The 24723-nt window shown below is 43.0% G+C and overlaps 3 protein-coding genes across 17 annotated transcripts in view; 1 reads left to right on the top strand and 2 right to left on the bottom strand.

The window, feature by feature from the left end:
• The window catches only part of NEK11 (NIMA related kinase 11), a 79833-nt gene extending 72239 nt beyond the window's left edge, over nt 1–7594 (bottom strand). Inside the window, exons 1-2 of one of the 5 annotated variants that reach the window (XM_083705840.1) lie at nt 7500–7594; nt 3958–4218 (exon numbers count right to left, since the gene is read on the bottom strand). In XM_083705840.1, coding sequence (XP_083561966.1) covers nt 3958–4130 — 173 coding nt within the window. In that variant the 5' untranslated portion in view covers nt 4131–4218; nt 7500–7594. Of the gene's footprint in view, nt 1–3957; nt 4219–7080; nt 7170–7306 lie in introns of those variants that run through there. The other 4 variants (XM_083705842.1, XM_083705839.1, XM_083705838.1 and 1 more) reach the window with 4 other exon arrangements.
• An 8-nt stretch (nt 7595–7602) lies between these two features.
• On the top strand, nt 7603–19529 carry ASTE1 (asteroid homolog 1). 2 transcript variants are annotated; one of them, XM_083705825.1, is made up of 5 exons: nt 7603–7727; nt 11503–12833; nt 15164–15374; nt 16302–16497; nt 17912–19529. In XM_083705825.1, exons 2-5 carry the CDS (start codon nt 11523–11525, stop codon nt 18207–18209), a joined length of 2016 nt encoding a protein of 671 aa, XP_083561951.1. In that variant the 5' UTR covers nt 7603–7727; nt 11503–11522; the 3' UTR covers nt 18210–19529. The 2 variants fall into 2 exon arrangements, with proteins under 2 accessions (XP_083561951.1, XP_083561952.1); XM_083705826.1 differs by having other exon boundaries at nt 7626–7727; nt 11500–12833.
• Nucleotides 19530–20274: 745 nt separating this feature from the next.
• ATP2C1 (ATPase secretory pathway Ca2+ transporting 1) overlaps nt 20275–24723 on the bottom strand; it is a 69983-nt gene continuing 65534 nt past the window's right edge. For 9 of the 10 annotated variants that reach the window (XR_014556814.1, XM_083705599.1, XM_083705598.1 and 6 more), the window contains 4 exons: nt 24185–24332; nt 23055–23150; nt 22682–22823; nt 20275–21047 (listed from right to left, as the gene is read on the bottom strand). Coding sequence is in view for 8 of the 10 variants with exons in the window: in XM_083705599.1 (XP_083561725.1) it covers nt 20914–21047; nt 22682–22823; nt 23055–23150; nt 24185–24332 (520 nt within the window). In the remaining 2 variants the exon portion in view is untranslated. Of the gene's footprint in view, nt 21048–22681; nt 22824–23054; nt 23597–23971; nt 24333–24723 lie in introns of all 10 variants that reach the window. The other variant, XR_014556813.1, reaches the window with a different exon arrangement.

Below are 24723 nucleotides of genomic sequence, written 5' to 3'. Positions count from 1 at the left end.
TTCTGTTGATCTAGGAACTGAGTGACATGTTAGCACAGGGACAACAACATGAGCCAAAATTAAAATGAAATGTAAGAAAAGCATGGGCCTGGAGCCATACACAGTGTTTGCAAAGTGCCAATGTGATTTGCTCCACAAATCTCAAAAATAAAGCGCCAGAGAGGCTAGAAATCAATATTTAACTAACAGGTTTTGAGTGTTAGGTCCCACATGAACAGCCTATAATGGTTGGGCAGTAAACTTCAGGTCTTCCTAATGAACTTCAGGCAGGGGCTCCTGGCCAATGGCCCAGAATCATTAAATGGGAAGAAGAAACAATCATGTGAATGTACTGCATGTACTGCATCCCACTGAGCTGCTCATCGCCCCCTTCCCACCCCATATTCATTGGCTGTTTCTGTGGAAGTCCATACAGGGTCAGAACACAGGATAGTGCAGTGGTTAGAGTGTCAAACTCGGACCTGAGAGTCCAGGGTTTATATCTCCACTCAGCCATGAAGCTCACTGGGCCAGTCACTGCCTCTGAGCCAATTGTGGGGATTAAAGATGGAGGGAGCCATGTACACCACCTTGAGCTCCCTGAAGGAAAAGGTGGGATAGAAACCCAACGAATAAGTCTTTTAGTGGTTCTGTCTGATTTGACCATCAGCCAGTAAGTAGCACTGTGTGCTGCCCAGTAGCAAAAGTGGATGCTAGCTCAGCAACAGGAGGCAATGTAGCAGAGCAAACACAGAAAGGGAACAAAAAAGCAGGATCGCCAGCAGAGCTGTCAACAAAAAAGAATAGAGACTGCATAGCCAAACAGCTATCCAACTTCTTATCCTCCAGTTACCAGTAATTCTCAAACTGGTCTGTGCCAGATATCTATAGTTATCTTGGAAAGAGCATTAAATCTGTGCAGCTCTAATAAATTATCTCTAAAGCATTGGAAAACCATAAACAGACCTCAAGTTTGTTTGGGATTTTGCAAATTCCAGCTTTATTTTGAGATCTGCTGCATGATGCTAAATCTAACCATTCAGGGAAGCTGAATAAACTTCATTATGACAAGGGGGAAATGTTTGTGGACTCGCCAAGATGTACAGACAGACATAATATCCCATGTATGCCTTTTGTATACATGAGCTTATTCTGCTGGTAAAATGCAAGTTCTCAACAGATTTAACTTTGATGTCTACTCAGAAGTAAGCTCCATTGGTTTTAACAGTGCTTACTCCTGGATAAGTGGGTGTAGTACTACAGCCTAAGGTACTTCATAAATTTTAACTAGTTGCTGGTGGGGTGCACATGTTGTAATGACTAAACAATATGAATTCAAATAAAAAAAGTTGGGGGTAATGAGGCACCTACCCTAGAAGCAACCTGGACATGACAAAATAGGTATCGAAAAGTCACAGCTATTGTAGTACGGTGGTACCTCAGGTTACATACACTTCAGGTTACATACACTTCAGGTTACAGAATCCGCTAATCCAGAAATATTACCTCGGGTTAAGAACTTTGCTTCAGGATGAGAACAGAAATCATGCTCTGGTGGCACGGCAGCAGCAGGAGGCCCCATTAGCTAAAGTGATGGTTCAGGTTAAGAACAGTTTCGGGTTAAGAACAGACCTCCGGAACGAATTAAGTACTTAACCCGAGGTACCACTGTAACAGTAAATTGTGTTATTTTCGAAACTGAGTAACAAAGCATGTGTTCAAGACATTAGATGAAAAGGCAGTTCTTGGCTTGCTCAGAGATTTAATAAGACCTGTAGGAAAGGCAGCATAACACCCTGGAAACTCATTATTGACCTCTGCACTTGCATCACAGCAGAGGAAGGCTTTTGCAGCAGAAATACTGCTGGAAACAGAACTGTGCAAAAAAAATTCTGAGCCAGAATAGTTTCGCTCAGTGGTAAGAATTTGACATTTCAGCAGCAGAATGCTTAAAGATCCACAATTCTTGGCTCGTTCCTCAGAACTAATTTTGGTAGAAAAAAGTTCTCCCCTTTTAAAATAGATAATTAAAAATCGGTGCAGAAATATTCAAACGCATGTCACATCCATGCAGAAAATTATTGTGATACCTTCTGTTGTATTTATAAATAAACTTCTCTTTTCCAAAACGTGCAGCTGAGGTTAACTTTCAGTTTTGGTGAAAGCAACTGTAAATCCTCAGGGAGAAGTGAGTGCTTTATAGTTGCATGAGTTATACACTGGCTCCCCCAACTGGTACATCACTAAATTGCAAAGTTCTATATGTGAAAATGTAACCAAAAGTACTTTGCTCAAGGACATGAAGAATTATTGTCATAGATTAAAGGATTTAAATCTACATGAAAAGAAGAGTAATGGGGGCATACTCAGCTTCACCTTTTCTGAATAATAGATTATCTCTGAAATTAATGAATTCATCTGACTCTAATTGTGCAGCATACAGCTGCTACTGCCAGTAAAACGCGCCAAAAGGAAAGAAAAAGCTTTGCTAGGTCAGACCAACAGGATGCTGGATTAAACATACTGCACTAGGAGCAACTTGTCTAGCATACTGTTTCTCTAATGGCCAATCAGATGTACCTTGAGTCCCACAAGAAGCACATGAGGACAAAACTGGCCATTCTTTCTACATGCTGCTCCTGATACTGACTGTAGGACCAACAATGATAACAATTGATAACTTCTCTTCCATGAATATGCCTAATCCCATTTTAAAACCATCTAAAATGGTGACCATCACTAAAAGTTGCAGTAGTGAAATTCCATAGCTTAACTCCGTGCTGTATGAAGAACTTCGTTTTGTCGAATTCTTGCATCTCTTGCCATTCTGTTTCATTGGTTAACCCAGAGTTTTAAATATTTAGTATTATGAGAAGAGAAAAAAACTTCTCTCTATCCCCCTTTTCCATATCATGCATTATTTTATACAACACTATCATGCCCTGCCCCCTTTCTCACATTTTGACTAAACTAAAAAGCCACAACTGTCTGGTCTTTATTTATAGGTGAAGCCCCTTGATAATTTTGGTTGCCTCCCTCCTGCACCTCATTCACTGCTACCTTTTTGAGATGTGCCAACCAGAAAGATGCACAGTATTCCAAGTGTGGTCACACCTCACTTTCATATGAACCCATTTTAATACAGTGGTACCTTCAGGTTACAGACGCTTCAGGTTACAGACTCCGCTAACCCAGAAATAGTACCTCAGGTTAAGAACTTTGCTTCAGGATGAGAACAGAAATTGCATGGTGGCGGCGTGGCGGCAGCAGGAGGCCCCATTAGCTAAAGTGGTACCTCAGGTTAAGTACAGTTTCAGGTTAAGAATGGACCTCCAGAACGAATTAAGTTCTTAACCCGAGGCACCACTGTATTGACAGCCTTCTTTTCAATCCCCTTTCCTAATGATCCATACATTAAAACTTGTTCTATTTACAGCTGTTGCACACAGGGTCATTTTCACCAAACTATCCCTTTTAAAGTCAGTCACCACCAGCTCAGAACCCACTGATTGTACCAAGCTAAAGTCTCAGGAGTTTTCTCCTTTCCCTCACAGGCTGCTGTAGCTGTTGCCTGTCAATTAGAGAACTGCTTTACAGTAGCAGCTAGGAGTTCACTAGCAGATACACAAACCTGAATTTGCAAAATACATATGAATTAGCTTTGGAACAATCAGCTTGGTTCAGTTCTGAAAACTACAAAAAAAGGAAGTAATGAAAAAGAACTGAGAAAAGTAGGAGAAAGTATGGGAAGAAACTAAAACAAACTGAAGGGCCTATGCTTTAAATCAATTTTAGATCTCCATCCACTTAACATTAGGGAAAACAGGCTGAACACTCCATGCAGACAAACATTAATCCATTGTGTTTCATCATTTATCTTTTAAGACAATACTTACATATATCTGATTTGTTTACATTTTTAAGAGGATTTTTTAAAAAAAACTACACACAAGTTATTTCACCATATGTAACACTTACAATTGTTCTTCTTCTTCTTTTGCTTTTTTGTCAGAAACCAAGTAGACCGTTCCAAAGCTTCCACGCCCAAGTTTCTGTTGAATAGTGTATCTTCCTGCAATCAACGTCTTTGAGCAAGTAGAAATGGGCATAAGAGGAGTACCATGCTTAGCAACCTCTTGGAATCTCAACATTGCTCCATACAGCAGTGCTTGGCCAGTATTTATGAGTCTGCAGAATTAAACGGTCCTCTGTCACTGAAGCAATATTCACAAGTGACACCTGCAAGGTGGGGAAAACCTAAGATGTAGATTATAATTCGTTTAAGTACTTTTCTGTCAATGTATGAGGAGAGTTTCTTTAAGCTGGTACTGTATCAATGGTACCTCAGAAATTCATTTCTACATCAGAATATTTCAGAGACTTAGACTAGCTCATCTGCATTATATTATCTCAGCGGTAGACCTAAGAGGGACAATTCTCTCTTAGGTGCTATGCCTCACAATCTTTGCTGCTGCTACAAAAGCAAAACATATCAATGATGGGTTGGGACATAATGAAATGGCAGTGATGCCAGCTGGGATGTCTATGAGTTCCACAAGCATCATGTCCTGCCTACAGGCTGATATTTCTGCACTGCGGGGGTTGGACTAGATGACCCTTGGGGTCCCTTCCAACTGTACAATTCTAAGATTCTACATTGCCCCAAAAGCAACTCTCTCAGTGGGTACAGAGAATCACAGGTCCCTCATGAAATCAGAGCAGAGAATTTAATCACATAGTAGATGCAAGCAAGTGTTGTGAGTGTTCCAAAAGAAAATTACAGCAGTGATACAGCTAACTCACTTTCACCTGCATTAATTGTGATCTAATCCTTTAAACTTGGACCACAAAGGGAAGATGGGAAAAGTGATGATCCCTGTGGTTATTAAACAATGCATGGTAATATTTTTAAAAAAAGGATAACTGCATTTTGCATTTCAAATTTATTCTTGCAGTTTGCTGGATGGTATTTTGCAGCTCTTACTGCATTGCCAATCCACTCTACTGAAATTATTCCTCAATGTTTGTAGCAAGTATGAAATCCAGTACGCCAAGCGGTCTTGTGTCTAGCCCACTTATGTATAAACTCTTCCACTTAATCTTATTTCCATTTCATTCATCTTCCACTGCTTCATTTCCTTGCCCTTCTTCTACTACTCTCATTTCAGTAATTTTTAAGGTGCTGCAGTATGTACAGATTACCATTTCCTGCTTGCCAAGCCTCTCTTGTGTTTTTTTTTTTTTTAAACCACGCCTCGCTATGACCCAGTTGCTATCCTACTCATCAATATCTCACTATTTTATTTTAGTTCCTTGTCTATTGAGACACACATCAATGACACAAGTGGAAAAACCCAAGTGCTAGTAAATATATTTACGTCTACCAGCTCTTTGTATCTATATAGATCTGTGTTAGTAACATCTATGTAGGACAGACTGGTTTTCCCTCTGATTGCAATCGTCTGCTCACCTAAGCCTGCAAAGATCCCACTGTTAACAGATTTGTTTTTAATTTTCTTTCATCTTGAGTTGGATTGTACATTTAACAAATACTGTATTTTCATGACAGAAATTCTACATATAAAGGCTCCTCAGCATAATGTGTATAGGATTGAATTCCCACTTTTGTTTATCATCCCTCTGAGGGCTGATATCCACTAGAAGATCCTAGCCATTTTGGTGGAGCTGTGTTGTTGCTTTTCAACTACTGCAGAAATGATTTGCTAAATTGTGTTGTTTGTTAAACAAGCAAGTTTCATTTTCCAGCTTCAGAATGTTCACAAGCTTCAATGAGGTATATGAATCTGTAATTTGTAACAATAACATCATGTGTGTGGAACTGTTCTGACACCCAGCTGCTGAGATACTGACACATCCTGTGCCAAGGACTTATACTTGGCAGTGTGATTTCCTAATGAAATACAGCCAAACTTCTAATTACTGAAAGTGATGTTCACAATAGAACAAATAAATGGTGATCTTGGCTTCAAAAAGAAAACACTCAAATGAGACAGAATATGAGCATCCTTCTAATTCCAAGCCCTCTTTCAAGAAAAGAGGATAACAACAATGTTAAAACGTAAGTATTATGCTGAGACTGCCAGCTACGAAATCTGCTTCTGCAATTCTTCATTTGCTTCAATAAGCCAAAGAGGCCATAATAAATCTCAATAGAAATCTATTGGGGGGAAAAACATAATAGGGGGTTGGACTAGATGACCCTTGGGACCCCTTCCAACTCTATGATTCTAATCATTCAAAAGCCACCTAGATACAGATTGTAACATACAGTAAGAAGCCACAATAACCAGGCCCACAGTTGTTATCAGCAAGGCTTTTTTTCAGCTGGAACTCAGTTTCAGCCCTTCTCAGTTGGGTGCCATTGCTATTATAAGAGAACAGGGGAGGCGTTCATGTAGGGCTGCCATATGCCCTGATTTTCCAGGACACGTCCTGGAATTCACCTCTGAAAACGGCAGCCTGGATTATTTTCCAGAAACTGGGCAAATGCCCTGGAAAACTGACAACAGGGGTTAAACGATGCAAAAACAAAAACAAAAAACCCTGAAAAATTATTGTAGCTTTTACTAAAAAAAAACTTTGGGGTTTGTCTAAAAAAAAGCTCAACCACTTTCAGGGTTCAGCAACTTTTGGGTGTCCTGGTTCTTTACTTTTTGAAATATGGCAACATCTCTTTTTCTGGGGGGAATATAGCACTGATTATCAGCAATATAGTGCTTACAATCTTTAGGTGACTGTAAATATATATACAGTATTTTTCCATCTATAAGACACACAAAAGCTCATACCAAGAACAAACTTAGTCGGTCTCTAAGGTGCTACTGGAAGGATTTTATTTTTCCTTTTAAAATGTGTGGGGTTTTTATTCTGTGAACCGCCCTGAGACACACCCACCCACACACACACACCGGTACAGGGCGGTATATAAATTCGATAAATAAAATAAAAGAATAAGGGGGGGAAAGGGATAGCGCCGGGCCTGTCGGAACTGAAACGCAAAACACCTGAGGCAACTTTTCGGACGGAGGAGTTACGGCCTAATTCCTAAAAACACACACACACAAAACCCGCCGAAATCACCTGAGGCGGCGAGTGGGGCCTCGGCGGGAACTCAACCGAGGGACAAGCCTCGACTTTTCCCTCACACCATCTTGTAGGGCCGTCGGCGATGACCGCCAGCGGCTCCTCAGGGGGTCGAGGCGGCGGAGCGCCTCGGCCAGGCCTACCTGAACGGGTCCTCTCCATCTTGAGAGAGGCTCCTTTCTCTCCACCCCCCCCCCTCAAAAAAAATATTAATTCCATATACTTTAAAGCGAGCGACGTCCGGAATATGAGGCGGACTGAGGGGCTGGGGAAGCGCCGTTCGTTTACCTTGTCCATTCACTCAGCGGAAGAGGCGAGCCCAATATTAATTGCGGGGATGGTGGTGGGGAAAGGGGAGACCCCCCCCCTATAAAAGTCGCTGTGGTGCGTGCCTCCCACTCCACCCCTCCGCACACCTGTCTCCTTGGTACGGTCGGATTCACAAACCTCCCGCCGCGCGAGTGTTTGGCTCGCGTCGCTAGGAGACGGCGCAGCGCGTGACGAAGGCGCGCTGCTTTCCCTGGGCGGGGAAACGGGGCTGCTTTGCCCCGCCCTCTTTCCCCTCTGGCTCGGACGCTTCCACAGGCCTCATATCTTGGGGGTGGGGGGGGACAGACTTTGTTGGGAGCGCCCCCGCAACGCAGGTAAGGTCGAGCTGTCCGCCTCTGTCGCGAACGATGGAACTGCTGGCACGTTTGCTAAAGCTAAGCAGGGTCCGGTGTGGTTTCAAATTGGATGGGAGACCGCTTCCTGCTTTGCAAGGGGTTGCGCGAGAAATAACCCTCGGGATCCCTTCCAATTCTGCTTTTATGGAAGTGGATAAGAAGAAAAGCCGCTGCTGCTACTGCTGCTGGAACTAGGTTCCCCCCACCCAACCCACCCGCTCTCAAAGCTGCCCAGCAGACGGAAATTCAACAGATGCAGCTCTCTGCAATTTCAGATAAGCCAGTTTCTGCCTGTCCATGTATTTAAACACAGAGAATCATGGACGTAGCCAAGGGGGGAGAAGGAAGAGGTAGCTGCCCCACAAATCAATAAAATTCAATAAGAATACATGGCAAACTGAGGTCCCCCCCCCCCACAAAAATCCTGGCTACACCCATGCACAGGAAGGCTGGGGGTTCCACCCCACCCAGGGACAGCTGTGGGCAGGATGTCGGCATTGCGGGGGTTGGGCTAGATGATCCTTGGGGTATCGTCCGACTTTATGAGTCTATCAATCCTGTGAGCAGTGGAACTCCTGCAACATGGACTCCGACCGAAAGGAGGAACTTGAATTCTTAAAGGCTTGAGACTTCCTCAAAACTGCACACAGCTCTTTGGTTGCCACTCCTGCCTCTTGACCAATGCTCAAGGAGGCAGGTATTCAAAAGGAATAGCCATTCCCCATAACATTCTCATCATCTCACCAGTGATGTTTCCATAAGGTGATCGGCCCACCTAGCCTTTGGGTGGTATGTAGGGCACTTGTTAAAGAAAAATTGAAAGTCTAGGCTAGGGCGTGGGATTAGAAAGCCCTCCGTTTTCACATACATTATTGTGTCCATACAGTGGTGCCCCGCAAGACGAATGCCTCGCAAGACGAAAAACTCGCTAGATGAAAGGGTTTTCCGTTTTTCGAGGCACTTCGCAAGACGAATTTCCCTATGGGCTTGCTTCGCAAGTCGAAAACGTCTTGCGAGTCTTGCGAGTTTTTCCCCTCCCCCCCCCTTTTCTAAGCCGCTAATAGCGCTAATCTGCTAAGCCGCTAATAGGGGTGCTTCGCAAGACAAAAAAACCGCAAGACGAAGAGACTCGCGGAACGGATTAATTTCGTCTTGCGAGGCACCACTATACATGGTTTAAGAGATACCATTTGCAATAAGTTCTTAAAACTCTTATGGCATAGTTCAAGCAGCCATAGAGTTGGAAGGGACCCCATGGGCATAGCTGTTAACGTTTCCCTTTTTTCAAGGGAAATTCCCTTATGCTGAATAGGATTCCTCGCAAGAAAAGGGAAAAGTTGACAGCTATGCCCATGGGTCATCTAGTCCAATCCTTCAATGCTGGAATCTCAACGCGCGGTCCCCCATCCAATTTGAAACCAAACCTTCTTAGCTTTGCAAATTGTGCTAGCTGTTTTATTGCAGACATTCCTTGTCCTCCAAGGGTGACTATATACCACTTCAATTTCACATAAACTGTTTGAAATTTGTGAGAAAATCGCTAATCTTGTTTTGCCTACTGTTGATTACACAGCTTGGCAATGAGCTTGATCGTACTTGTATTTCTGTGTGCTTTCGTTCCCCATTAAGTATCATTTCCCCATGTACCTAGACTCTGACAGCTTTTAAAAGAAAAGGACATGCCAATTCTCGATAGAGCAGATTCCAGGATCTATGGGGTTGGGCACAAAATTTTATGGGTCTGTCTCTGGAATCAAAGTTCATTTGGGGCCCAGAACCTACTAGAGAGAGATGGATATGAAATGAATTGGGGTGAAATATGGAATGGGTTTGTGTTGATACACCTTTCTCTTGAGTCCTCACCTCTCCTCTGTTCCCCCAAAACTTAACAGAGCCAGGGGAGCAACTAGGAGGGGCTCGAACCTTCAGAACTTGATGGTGCCACAAGCATACATCCTAGAATGCCAGGTAATGTAGTTGCTGTGCTTTCTTGCATCCCTGGGCACTGCAGTGCATGCTTGTGGCATCATCCAGATCTCTTCTCTTGTTGCCCTGCACCTGCCAGAAACCTCTGCCAACTGTCCCTTCAGTAAATTTTTTTTTGGGGGGGGGAAGTGGTGGTATCTTTGAAGGCCTTGCTGTATAAGTGGATAGCAGCAAAACCTCTGGGCCAACACTGGGAGGAGGATAGAGCCTTGGGTTAAGAATGTTGTTTTTTGTTGTTTAGTCATGTCCGACTCTTCATGACCCCATGGACCAGAGCACGCCAGGCACTCCTGTCTTCCACTGCCTCCCGCAGTTTGGTCAAACTCATGCTGGTAGCTTCGAGAACACTGTCCAACCATCTTGTCCTCTGTCGTCCCCTTCTCCTTGTGCCCTCCATCTTTCCCAACATCAGGGTCTTTTCCAGAGAGTCTTCTCTTCTCATGAGCTGGCCCAAGTATTGGAGCCTCAGCTTCACGATCTGTCCTTCCAGTGAGCACTCAGGGCTGATTTCCTTAAGAATGGAGAGGTTTGATCTTCTTGCAGTCCATGGGACTCTCAAGAGTCTCCTCCAGCACCATAATTCAAAAGCATCAATTCTTTGGCGATCAACCTTCTTTATGGTCCAGCTCTCATTTCCATACATCACTACTGGGAAAACAATAGCTTTAACTATACGGACTATATGGGTTAAGAATAGGGCTGGGCAATAGATCAATACATCTTCCAAAACCGGTTTGAAGTCCATACGGTATCTGTTTCGTAATTTTTGACCTAGCAATATATTGTGAATCATGATGTGTGTGCGCACGCATGCGCTATGCAAAAATCACAATGCGGGGAAAACCGTGAAGCCAGCCAGTGCCTCTACATAGCTCCATCCTTATTTCAGACATCGTGATATATCAGTATAGCACGATGTTTAGCTGGTGGATGTATCACGATGTTGAACACCCGATATCGCCCAACCCTAGTTAAAAATGGGTTCAAAGGTAAAATGGATACATTTGAACGTTCATCAAATTAATCTATTAATCTACTTGGAGACATATCTGGGATTCAGCGGGCGGCAGTAACATCCGGGCGGATTTTCCATAAATTGATCAAATGTCTAGGAAAAACCTGATGGAATGAAGTTATATGGCTTTAGTAGAAATGTTATAAGGAATTAAGTATAAATAGATTATTAGAGTATTAAAGGAAAAAATAAGGTTAGAATATGTTAAGATAATTATAGGATAGAAAACAGAGGAAGATGGAAAGGAATTGCTGAAACAATTAACAGAAGTGGAATACCAAAAGGGAGGTGTGAGGAGGTCGTTGAAATAAGTGAATGAAAGATAAGATATTGAAATTGTTTGATGTGTTTTAAACTGTTTTTGTTTTGTTTTGTTAGTTTAATGTGTTAGTGTTATGTAGTGTTATTGTATTGTATTGTTTATTTTTTTGTAGTGTTTAAATTGTTGGAAAAGTAATAAATATTATTAAAAAAAATATCAAATGTCTAGGAAAAACCAGACTTATTTGGTATCTGTGACTATAGCAATTTGAATTTAAACCTCTTTCCTTTATTTTTGTTTTTTGTTGGCCAACAAAAAACCGGCTCCAAATCAGATTGAGATGGGTCATAGGTTGCCAATTAATCATCCAGGTGAAAAGGGTGCCAGATACAATCCCAACAGCAGGTTTTGATTTTTTTACTTGTTTCCCCTCGAATCGCACTGTTTGGGCACTGCATCTGCAGGGCTAATTTCTTCTTTTGTTTCAGCAGGGGCGTTTCAGCCCGGCAACATGGGCATCCACGGATTAATGAGCTACGTAGGGGAACATAGAGAGTTCTTTGTTGACCTGCAGTTGAGGGACACCAGCATAGTAATTGACGGAAATAACCTGTACCATCGCCTTTACTTTGATTCCAACCTGGACATGCGGCACGGAGGGGATTACGATTCGTTTGCAGATGTCGCCTGCAAATTTTTTGAAACGCTGACTCTGTGCAACATCCGGCCGTATGTCGTGCTAGATGGAGGGTGCGATGCGTCTGACAAAAAGCTTGCAACCATCAAGGAAAGAGCTCGGGAGAGGATCCTGTCGGCGTATTGTCTCTCCGGTGGCGGCGGTGGCGGCAGTCTACTGCCTTTGCTCATTAGAGAAGTCTTCAAGCAGATCTTGACCAGCTTGCGAGTGCCTTTCGTCCAGTCTTTCTCAGAAGCGGACAGGGACATTGTGTCATTAGCCAATCACTTGAATTGCCCGGTGTTAACTTTAGATAGCGACTTTTGCATTTTTGACCTGAAAGCCGGCTATTGTCCTCTGAATTACTTTCAGTGGAGAAGCCTGGCCTCGTGCAAAGACTCACAAGACTGCTACATCCCAGCACGGCGCTTCTCGTTAGAGAGGTTTTGTGGCCATTTCAGCAATATGAACAAAAGCCTCCTGCCTCTCTTTGCGGTGATGAATGGCAACGATCATATTAACCTGCCGGCTATAGAAATGTTCTTTAGCAAGGTACGCCTTCCCGTCGGAAGCTCCAGGCAGAAATGTCGAAAGCACGTCCGCATTCAAGGGTTGCTGAACTGGCTTTCTCGCTTTGCTGACCCTGCTGAGGCTATAGAAAATGTACTGAAGTACGTTAACAAGCACGAAAAAGAGGAAACAAGGCAGCTTCTCTGTACTTTTATGGAGGAATACGAACCGTCCAGTGTCAATCTCAAAGATTTTTTCCAGAATGGAGTTTATGAATCGGAGGAAGCCAAGAAATTGGAGTTACCTCCGTGGATTCTTACTGCGTTAGCAAAAGGCCTTATAGCACCATTCATCAGTGATGCCCTGATATTAAAACGAACAATTCTTCATGTTCAGGTAGAGAATATGCAAAGGCCTAGTGCTAATGCCATATCTCTACCAATTCGACAAATCATCTATGGATTACTTCTGGGTGTTTCGCAGCGTTCGGTCAGTACCTCCTCGGGAAAAGTACCCACTCGCGTTTTCCACGAATTTGACAGAATACAAAGAGCACTCAAGAAATCGTTCGTCCAAGTGGCAGCGTTGTCCGGACATTTTTGTAGCGACCAGTACTCTCTGAATACGTTAAGTGAGGTAAATGGCTCAAAATGGCAGGCATAAAGCAAACATATCAGTAGTGTTTGAATACTGCGGTTCTGTGGGGGGGGGGGAGGAAATAATGTGATGTTGGGCACAGAATCCAACTTCTTGAGGCTATCGGCTTTCAATTTATTATTTAAAAAGAAAGCTTCCCAGCCTTTACAGTTAGGCACACGTGAAAATACATGGGCAATGCTTGCTGAAATGTCAAAAGTGCTGCGTAAGATTCCTAATGGTAAAGGTAAAGGGGCCCCTGACCATTAGGTCCAGTCGTGGCTGACTCGGGTTGCGGCGCTCATCTCGCTTTATTGGCTGAGGGAGCCGGCATACAGCTTCCGGGTCATGTGGCCAGCATGACTATGGCGAACCAGAGCAGCGCACGGAAACGCCGTTTACCTTCCCGCCGGAGCGGTACCTATTTATCTACTTGCACTTTGATGTGCTTTCAAACTGCTAGGTTGGCAGGAGCAGGGACCAGGCAACGGGAGCTCACCCCATTGCGGGGATTCGAACCGCCGACCTTCTGATCGGCAAGTCCTAGGCTCTGTGGTTTAACCCACAGCACCACCCGCATCCTCCTAATGGTTAGCAGGAGCCTAAGCAGTGTTAGAAACTCAGACAGATAAGCGAAGCGCCAAATGGCATCTTACACCTCGGTTGCAGTCACCATCATAGAATGTCTAGGCATCATTTAAAAATATATATATATATTATTATTATTAATTTCATTTATTTATCACTTCATATTTTAATGAAAAGATCTCACCATGGTTGACGGCACATTAAATCATCAAATAAAACGATCCAGAATAAAACAAATTCAAATTTCAAGGAAAGTAATTCAGATCCTTCTCTAAGGGACATTTGGCTTTCCCTGTATTTATTTACCTATTTAATTTATAGAGCTGTCCCACAGCAGATGTACTCTAGGAAACCAGTGTGGTGTAGTGGTTAGAGCATGGGTAGGCAAACTAAGGCCCAATCGCCTTCTAAATCCGGCCTGCGGACGGTCCAGTAATCAGCGTGTTTTTACATGAGTAGAATGTGCCCTTTTATTTAAAGTGCATCTCTGGGTTATCATAGGAATTCATTCATTCCCCCCTCCCCTCCCCCCTCCCTGGGTTAGAGTGTCGGACTAGGACCTGGGAGATGAGGGTTCAAAACCCCACTCAGTCGTGAAGTTCCCTGGGTGACTTCAGGCCAGTCACACCCTCTGATAGGGTCGTTGCAGGGATTAACTGAGGGGTGAACCATGTACTCCTTGGAATAAAAGATGGGATTTAAATTCAGTAAATAAGCTCCTTAGCCTAACTCAGTGGTTTTCTTTTTCTTTTTTATAAATGATATTTATTAGAGGTTTAAAAATTACAAAAAGAAAGAAAAAAAGACAACAAAAATTTAACAAAACATACATTACAATACATAGAAAAGAAAAAAAAACATAAAAAACAATACAGCAATATCAATAAAAAAGATAAAATACCAGATCCAATGTTCTATATCTTAATCTTCCAATTACGTGTTTCATCGACCTCCTCACACCTCCCTTTTTGTATTCTAATTTGATTATTTGTTTCAGCAAATTCTTTCCATCTTTCTCAATTTTTATTAGGTAATTTGTCTTAACAGTCTAACCTATTAATTAACTCAACAACTCAATTAACTAACTCAGTGGTTTTCAACCAGTTGCCGTGGCACCCTGGGGTGCCTTGAATGATAGGGGTGCCGTGGGCAACATTGGCCTCTGCCCCTCTTTCCTTCCCTCCCTTCCTCTGATGCCTTCTTGCATCTCTGCCTCTCAAAGGCTTGCACAGCTGTTTGTTGCAGCAGCCCTGGCTACAAGCTCCCCAAGTGAATGGTGCCTCTGGGTCTGGCCAAGGGGTGCTTCCCAGGCCCCTGTGGGGCAGTGTGAGGAGGCACCTCTCTTTGGGGTGGTGGTGGGGTGGGCAGTTCCAAGACCAGGGGACCCCCAAGGAGAGGGGAGAGGAGAGGAGGCTGAGGGAACACTCCACAAGGCAGGGTGTTCAAAAAGGGGTGAGGGGCTGCTAGCTCTGTAGGCAAGGGGTGACACAACTGGGCTTCTGAGCCCCACAGCGGTGCCGCAGAAAGAATGCAGTTGGTCAAGGGAGCCGTGGGCTCAAAAAGGTTGCAAACCTCTGCCCTGGTTGCTTAAGAAAGCTGAAAGGGCCAGCCAGATGGAGATGTCCGTGGCCAGCCTGGCATCCAGAGATCTCCCCGTAATCCCAATTGGACCCACACCAGCTGCAAAATGATTCACATCCAGTTGAAATTTCATGAAGGCTTGGCCATTTCTTTGTGCACAGGTTCCCTTAGCAGACCGCCTGATCCTTTTGTTGGAGACATTGGGAGTGACAGCCAGCATCCTGGAGCCAGTTCCTTGTCACCTGCGGCTTCCTCTGGCCGTGACTTGTTACTGGACGCAGTATTCAGAACCCAAAGCGAAGTTACAGCACACAAAAGCCTTACTACTTGGAGTCGTAGTTGGGGAACTTGATAAAGCGATACATAGTCCAGGTAGGTTCAGCTTTCGTCCTCTTTTTCGTCCTGGCATTGCCAACGACTGTTTTCTTAATTTGCACACTGGGGCTTTTACATGAAGGGCCAGAGGGTCTGTTTTGCAGGCAGGAGAGTACCTGGAGACAATGCTGAACTAAATGGACCAGTGGTCTAACTCAGTATAAGGTGGTTGTTGCTGGCATCCATCTGTCTCAAGAGACCATGGAGTGCGCCTCCAGGGGTGAAATCAGACCGTTGCTCTAGCAGCACCAAACTGACCTCCCCAGGGCGCCTGGGGCTGGACTGCCCAGACAACAAGACACCCCACCCCAGATCTCAGCCTTGCTGATCTGGTCTAAGCACCTCCAGGCAGTATAACGTGGTTCCTTTCCCCTCCATTTCCTCCTCACAACAACCCTGTGAGGTACGTTAGGCTGCAAGACAGTGTCTGTCCCAAGGTCACCCGGTGGATTTTCTGGCAGAGTGGGGATTTCAATGCTGGTCTCTTTGGTCTGGGTCCAGCCCTTCAACCCCACTTTCTCTTAACATGTTACAGAGGTACCTCGGGTTACAGACGCTTCAGGTTACAGACGCTTCAGGTTACAGACTCTGCTAACCCAGAAATAGTGCTTCAGGTTAAGAACTTTGCTTCAGGATGAGAACAGAAATTGTGCTCTAGTGGCGTGGCAGCAGCAGGAGGCCCCATTAGCTAAAGTGGTGCTTCAGGTTAAGAACAGTTTCAGGTTAAGTACGGACCTCCGGAACGAATTAAGTACTTAACCTGAGGTACCACTGTAATAGGCTTAGGTGCTATCAAGTAGGCCGGGACTACTATTTGGCAGAGATGGCTATGTTTCAAATATTTTGAATAGCAATGCATGCATTTGTGCTTAAATGTCTCAAAACATTCTGAATTCTCTCCCCCACACCCCAATTCGTGTCCAGATCCCAAGTGCCCACCAATTGAGATCGATAAAATTGTGTATGAACAGTTCTTGAAATGGAAAAAAGACACATCGCAGAAAGAAGCAATGGAATTAGACGCTGCCCACATTTTCTGCCAGTGGCAGTGCTGCCTTCAGATGGGATTGTATCTCAACCAACTGCTTTGTAGTCCTCTCCTTGAGCCAGATCTTACACGGTAAGAGTTCCCAAGGCTGCAAGTCCTACTGAATCAGCTGCTCTTTTCCCACTACTTTTTTGCAAGTCAAGAATGGTGGTGGTTTTAGTCCAGCGAAAACTAGAAGGCCAGAGGTTAGCCACCCAGACGTATAGGAGCAGAAATGCATAAAACAGCCCCATGACCCCACACTCCTGAGATACACCAACAAAACAGCCTTAGAGTGAATGTTAAAATTCCCCAGGACTGAGAGATGGGGCTCCAACACCAGACTGAAGGCTATGTTGGTAAGCTTGGCTAAGGAATCTGTTACCCAAATGCCTAAGAGGTACACTAACAGAATTCCTCGTCCAGGCTTCATTAACTTGGTGCCCTGTTTTAGACAGCTGTGTTGGCAGGGACTGATGGGGACTGTAGTTCAAAATATCTGGATGGTACCAGGTTGGGGGAGGCTTTCCTAGCCTCTCCCAAGACCCACACACAAAGGTGGAATCTACAAACACATAAAAAACGCTGTGAAAATGCTTTTTAAAAAACGTTTCAAAAAATATATTGAATTTGCCATAGCACACCATCGCCATCTAGTGTCACATTTGTATACTGCACTTTGCAACACATTTAAAACGTTTTATTTGCAGCTGTATAGCCGAGTCCCAAGTCTAAGCACTCTCTCTAGGTAGTTTACTGGACAAGGCATAAGGTGAGCAAGGTGGTGAACGGTGTGCTGCTGACACCACCAAGGTTGCAGGTTTGATTCCTATATGGGACAACTGTATGTTTTGCATTGCAGGGGGTTGGACTAGATGATCCTCAGGGTCCCTTCCAACTCCACGATTCTATGTTGAATATGGCCACTCCAGCTCACCCTCTCTCTGTATTTCCACTTTGGGCAGGAAGGAGCCAGGCCCGTTCTAGTCGCCTCATCAAACCAGCTCTTGGTTTGCCAAGATCAAATCCTTTATCATAGACGTTCCTCCATCATTCCTAGTTCAGCAATTTCTGATTTCTCTCTCCAAAAGCCTGCTCTTTATACGATTGGCCTCCTCCATCCAGATTCTCTATTTGTTCTGCGTAGCCAGACTTCCTCCTTGTCCCTACAGCCATCTCACTTTAAGAAAGTTGTCCTGTGGCAGATGCAAGTGAATTTTCTCCTCTACTTTCCTCCACCAGCCCCCAAACTCCCTCTATGCTTTTTCCATTTTCATCCCCATGATACGAGGCGATTCTTAAGACCTCTAAAAATATTATCAAACCATGAGAGGAAGGAGGCTGGGTGCTTTTAAGTACCTGCTTCAAATACAAAGTCTTAAAATACATTTTTATGTCGTAAAGGACACCCTTCACATCTGAGTTCTCAAACCATAAAATAATAACTTGTACCAACAGCACCAAGCTGTGCTAGATGCTAACTACTTTCCCTCCCATCTTTTGACAGGCTTTACAATGGGACCCTGGTGCACAGACTGTATCGTGAGCTTAAATCGTCCTCCTCACCAGAGAACCTGCTCAGTGCATCTCCAAAAATGTACCAGCTTTACAGCAACATGATACATATAGTGAAAGGTATAGCACCGCCAGACTTCTTCCAGAAAAAGAAGAAACCCAAATTGCGCAGGAAAAAGAACAATCAAACCACTGATCAAGGGCTGGATAAAAGAGAAAGCGCCATGTTGGAAACTTTGCCTTCATGCAGTATTAACAACAGATTTGAAGCATTAATGGTGGAGAACTGAAAGCCCAGTCTACTAGAAAGTGGCTGTGTGTCCTTTGCATTGAAGACATCAGAAGTCCTGTCTCAAAATGAGTCTTCAAGAAACAATGACAGGAATCATATGGTGCTATTATGCTTGATTTGGTTGGTCTTAGTTACAGGAGGAAATGTCTTCTTACCTTTGAGTAGTACTATTGCAGTGAGTAGTCTGAGCGACTAGGGGATTTACAATGTCTCTTGTGCACATGGAAATCCTCACTATACCCTTCCCCCTCTATGGCCAATGACAAATCCCTGAAAGCTGACAAATACACATTGCTCACTCAATAGTTTTTACATGCAGTTCCAAGACTCATGTTTTGACTCCCTGTTGCCCCTCTCCCCCCATTATTTTTTTATATACAATATCTGCAAGAAAGATTTTGTTTTTTCAGACTGGTCTTTTCTTGGCACTTCTACTGGTGTGTTACAAATATTTCACAATATACCTGATAAAAGTTTCCTAACACCTGGCAAATGTCCGAGGACAAAATCAGAATTATGCTAGACAAGTTTCAGCAGATATGGCTGCATTTCCAAGGGGATATTTCTTAAAAGAGATTCATTCCCCCTTCCCAATAGATTTTTAAAAAACAAACAGAGAGAAGCTATGGATAAGAACTCACTCTTCTTGTTTGTTCCCTCGAATATTAGGAAAACACTAATTATGTCTCATGAAACATAGTGGATTGCCCCAACATCCTTGTGAGTTCACTTTGAATAGAATGTGATGTCTAAATTTGCACAGGCAGTCATTCAAACAAACGAAACCATGTTTTAATCCTACCACTCAGAAAGTATGAACTGAAGGACACATATATTCAACAGGCTGTGTGCACTAAAGTTCATTATTAACAAAAAGCACACAGCATGTCAGTAAGGCCTTGGAAGTGACCTGCCAAAATCTTCTTGCAGAAATGTCATCAGTGGGGTGGTGGTGGAAGGGAATAGTAGCACATAATACTTGCAGCAGGTTGGAATCCAAAGTTGTCGCTGAGCGAAAATCACACCTATGCAAACACATGTGATGAGGTTTGGTGATTCCCCCCCCCCCCCTTTCCAACCTATCATGCTGTTATTGAATCGGCTCAGGAGGGCCTTCAGAAGAAGCTCTTCAGGGGGCCTGTGGTGGGATTGGGAAGCCAAGAAAGCCCTGGTTTGACCACAAAACACCATAGACCCTACCATAGTTCGCAAGTGATTCAGATCCACTCTTCATACAAAACAGTGAAGATTTGTTGTATACCAATATTGATGAATTTGAGCCTTTTAAATAAAGTTTTTTTTCTCCATTTGCATCAAATCACACTGAATGCATTACAAAAAAAAATATGTATAAAGAAACCATGTGGAAATGAAAAGGGATGAAATGCATTAAAATGGGGAACACAGTAGATCAACTAAGTGCACCTCAGAAATACAGACGTTCTCATCTTGCTTATTAAAGGGAAGAAAGAAAACAAAGGCTCATGGACTTGAAGCTGATGTTAAGATGTGGTTCATCTGGGATCAGTTACAGATAGGTAGCCGTGTTGGTCTGCCATAGTCAAAACAACAACAAAAAAAATTCCTTCCAGTAGCACCTTAAAGACCAACTAAGTCAGTTCTTGGTATGAGCTTTCGTGTGCATGCACACTTCTTCAGATACACTGAAACAGAAGTTCCCAGACCCCTCCCCACCTTCTCACTATATAGAAGGGTCTGGGAACTTCTGTTTCAGTGTATCTGAAGAAGTGTGCATGCACACGAAAGCTCATACCAAGAACTGACTTAGTTGGTCTTTAAGGTGCTACTGGAAGGAATTTTTTTTTTATCTGGGATCAGGAATGCTAAAGCAGGACAGGATATACAAAGCCTATATTTGCACTTACAGCCAATATTTGTGGAACCTCACTGGTCCAAGGAGTTCCTAGTTCAGCAAAACAGGAAGTTGTTAAATTTGGCCAAGTAAAAGATCTAGCTCACTGTGGAAGTGAAAAAATTCAGAAATCATTTTTCGGTTTGTGACCCAGCTTCATTTAAAATACCAAGTTACACATTCACACGTATTTTAAGAAAAGCAGACATTTACTTCAAAATTGCAATTATAGGCTTTTCAATCACAAAAAGGAAGAAAAGACAGTGATCCGACAGTGGTCACATCCTGTGCAAAGAACATAGGATACCTAAAAAATAAAAGCACAAGGTACACATTGCAGGATAATGTAAATAAATACAGAATCTGAAAATATGGCACTCTTGTATCTCACTCTAGACCAGATGGAATGCCTTGAATATTTCATAGTTAAGTCCCACCACCGTCATAAAAGTAAAGGGTTTCTTTAAATAAAACTAAAATCTTTATATCTAATACACATTTCTATACATGTATATCTCTTAAGAGCAAAAGGTGGGCAAGACTTTTGACTTTTTTATTTTTAAAGTAGCCTCTCACACACTTACAAAGTTCCATACAATCTGAAAAGTAAAGTTTTGTCTTTGAGGAAAAAATATTACCAAAGTTGCATAATTGTTTATTACTCCCCTGGCTGGAAGATTTAGAATTCACCAGTCTTTAAAAATTGCCAGTGTTCATCCACCAGGGAAAAGGAGGGACTTGTCAAAAGCCCTTGTATCTTCTCGGGATAACTTCCTCCTACATACGACAGCAGTTTCTAGTTTTGCAAACGGAAAGAATGCAATGTGCATCATACATCAAGAAAAGACGGCAAAGACGAAGAACCACCATGTTTCTGGGGCTTCTCCCTGCTCCTTTCAACCTTCTTTATAATCTCTGCTACTATACACACTGATGAGGTGAGTCCCAGAAGAAACAGCAAGTCTAAACCAAAAAAGAAAAAAAGAGTTTTTCCCCCTTTAAAAAACAGCAGAAGAATACAGGTATTAAGTAACAGCTTTACTTTTCTTGCCAATTTTTATTCCTTTTCAAATTTATAACAAATCAAAACTAAATTAAAATTAATTAACTGAGTAGCTGTTTTTCAGCTAGCCAGAAATACAAAGCTATAATCAATTGTTTAGCTATGAAAAAACTTGGAGGCAAGCTGTTTGTCCTTTGGACTAACTTGCCAGATATTTTATGGTCATAAACAGAACAAATTCTTGCTGGCCTTGCTAGCTATGCCAAAACATCAGATTCCACACTCCTGCCCTTTCACTATATCCCATGTATGCTAACAGAAGCAGGTCCCACTACATTCTAGGGGCTTAAAGGTAAAGGTACCCCTGACCATTAGGTCCAGTCGCGGACGACTCTGGGGTTGCGGTGCTCATCTCATTCTATAGACCAAGGGAGCCGGCGTTTGTCCACAGACAGCTTCCGGGTCATGTGGCCAGCATGACTAAGCTGCTTCTAGTGAACCAGACAGCACACGGAAACGCCATTTATCTTCCCGCCATAGCGGTACCTATTTATCTACTTGCGCTTGACGTGCTTTCGAACTGCTAGGTGGGCAGGAGCTGGGACTGAACAAAGGAAGCTAACCCCGTCATGGGGCTTCGAACCGCCGACCTTCTGATCGGCAAGCCCTAGGCTCTGTGGTTTAGACCACAGTGCCACCCGCGTCCCTTCTATGGGGCTTACTCCCAAGTTAACTGTGTATATAAATTTACAGCCATGGTCTCTGATCTTCAGTTGTGCCTTTCAGAGCTGGGGGAAAGAGCAAAGGGTTGTTTGGTGATGGATGGTAACCACCGAAAGACCAGGCTTGTACTAGCCTTCTCTCAGGAGGGGAGCGTTGGGGCCAAACTGGCCAGTTGCAGCCTTCTTCTCTAGTTTGGAAGCCGTGAGGGATCTTTCCTGTCATTGCACTGAGCCCTTTTAAATCTTAGTGCAACGTTAAGATGAGCACCGCACCTCTTCTCCAGCTCCGAGCTGGACAGAAAGGTGGGGGCTCCTCCCTTCAAACTGAATTGAAGCTACATGTCATAAGCCCTCATTTCTGCTTTCACCCTCATCTTGGTCATACAGGCTCGAAAGCAAGAGAAATGTTTCAGTGTTGCCATTATGTGAATGATAGCTGTCGAGGGGGACAGTGCTGAAGTCGCTCTTAAAAACGGAATATCTGCCACCTTGTATTCACTCCAAAGTGTCCCCCCAACTCAACACCCTTCCAGCAGATGTCAAAGCGATAAACAAACTACCTGACATACAGAAGACATCTTAAGGCAGCCCTGTTCAGGGAAGTTTTTAACGTGTGATATTTTACTGTATTTTTGGTTTCTATGGAAGCCGCCCAGAGTGGCTGGGGAGGCCCAGCCAGATGGGCGGGGTATAAATAATAAATTATTATTATTATTATTATTATTATTATTATTATTATTATTATTTAACTATATTAATATTTTAAGTCTAAGCCCTATTTGTTAATGCCTTACAAAACAAATCACCAAGGAAATAATGTACTTGACTATATCTGTTGGTTGTTGTCCGCTGAACAAGAAAAAACCTCTCACCTAGTATGCTTAGACTCTCAGTTTGAAAAACTTTCTGAAGAGGAGGGAAGTAGATTACTAGTAGCTGCCCCATGATCGATCCAAGCACTGCGTAACAGAACATTTTGTTGCTGCAGAGTCCAATCTCAAACACAGATTTAGTCTGCAAATAGAAACATAACATCTATGATTTTATTCTTGTGCATTCTAGTTATTTGAGATTATCCATCTTAACTCAAATGATAGGGTGATTACATACTCATCTATTAGCATTTTGGTAGCTTGAATTAAATTATGGCTTTGAGCTACTTGCATCTGTGAAATTTTGACAATTTGCAGAGGTTGTTTTCATTTTTTCAAAATACCGTATCTTTAAACACAGGCAGTCACATACCTGAGATCTGGAACTCAAAGCATTGAACATATCAAAAAATACAAAGCACGTAAACGTCATTGTTGTATCTCGAGGAGTTATGCCATTGTCTCGCAGCTGCAAAGAGAGAGACAGAGAGAGAGAGAGAGAGAGAGAGAGAGAGAGAGAGAGAGAATTAATATATGCAGTTCTCTGCAACTTTACAATAAAACATTTTAAATTCTACCCAACATAATACTACGAAGCATCAGTCCTCTAGCGGCTAGCCAAGTGTGGAAGTATCGCTATTGTCTGATCTAGGCGCCTAAGAATTTGATACTGGCATCTAGAATTTTAATTTATTCCTCAGCTGTGTGTAGGACTGCTACCTAGAACTATAATTATTTCCTGTCTTCCTCATACCATATCTGCATATATTTTTTTTAAAAAAATACAACCAGACCATTTAATCTCTATTGCATTCAACCTTTAAAACCTCTGCACAATTTACCGTAATTGCCAAACCTAAGTTTAAGATCAGTTGAAGTATATAAACATTGGCGTTTTACAGTTTTTCTTTAATGCTATGGTGTTTTCTGGGACGCAGGTGGCGCTGTGGGTTAAAGCCTCAGCACCTAGGACTTGCCGATCGAAAGGTCGGCGGTTCGAATCCCTGTGGCGGGGTGCGCTCCCGTTGCTCGGTCCCAGCGCCTGCCAACCTAGCAGTTCGAAAGCACCTCCGGGTGCAAGTAGATAAATAGGGACCGCTTACCAGCGGGAAGGTAAACGGCGTTTCCGTGTGCGGCTCTGGCTCGCCAGATGCAGCTTTGTCACGCTGGCCACGTGACCCAGAAGTGTCTCCGGACAGCGCTGGCCCCTGGCCTCTTGAGTGAGATGGGCGCACAACCCCAGAGTCTGGCAAGACTGGCCCGTACGGGCAGGGGTACCTTTACCTTTACCTTTATGGTGTTTTCTAACACTGCTTTTGAAATGCTTCTCCATTTGAAAAGCAGGTGGCCATGCGCCTCAATAACACTGGGTTCATGGACTTACTTGCATGGTTCTTTGGCACAGTCTATGTACTTTTATATTTGCAACTATTGGCATATATGAAGCACTGCAAGCAGATAAATAAATACACATTTTTTTTAAAAAAAGTATCTTTGTCATACCTCTCGCCAGAAGACAAATAATGTTCCACATACAATAATTATAGATGAAACTAGTATTTTAACAATCAGATTTCTGGTCAAAATGCTATCCTTGACATTTCTTGGAGGCTTTCGAATAACGTCTTTATCCACAGGCTCAACTCCAAGGCTAGAAATAAGAACACAAATAACTTTTTGAAAGTTTAGATTGATTGAGGCATCATAAAATCAAATTAATGTAGACAGTGACTCAGACATACTTTTCAATAAAGGTTTGTATGTGTCAAGGCAACCCAAGCATTACTGCTTAATTCTTATGATATAATTAACTATGGTTACTAATCGATCATGATTGGATGGATCCAGACCAAGTAATTCACACTTAGTTCACAGTATTCCAAGGCAACTTAAATTCAACTAACTGCCTGGATCAAACCTGCTAAGTGCCTTATACAACTGCAAAACTTAACATTATGATCTTTCCCATACCAATATTGCTTAAAAATGTAAATTTTCCTGAGTAGTTACCCTACGAGTCTACTGCTGACTACTTGTAATAT

Source organism: Podarcis gaigeae (genome assembly GCF_964106915.1).
Source record: "Podarcis gaigeae genome assembly, chromosome: 12".
NCBI classification, from domain to species: domain Eukaryota; kingdom Metazoa; phylum Chordata; class Lepidosauria; order Squamata; family Lacertidae; genus Podarcis; species Podarcis gaigeae.
Note: the sequence above shows the minus strand (reverse complement) of the source record. Positions and strands in the feature narration are given on the sequence as shown.

Coding starts and splice junctions, on each gene's coding strand:
- ASTE1 (XM_083705825.1), top strand. CDS start 11,523: ATGGGCATCCACGGATTAATGAGCTACGTAGGGGAACATAGAGAGTTC. Junction 12,834..15,163: donor CTCTGAATACGTTAAGTGAG/GTAAATGGCTCA, acceptor CTTTGTGCACAG/GTTCCCTTAGCAGACCGCCT. Junction 15,375..16,301: donor TAAAGCGATACATAGTCCAG/GTAGGTTCAGCT, acceptor ATTCGTGTCCAG/ATCCCAAGTGCCCACCAATT.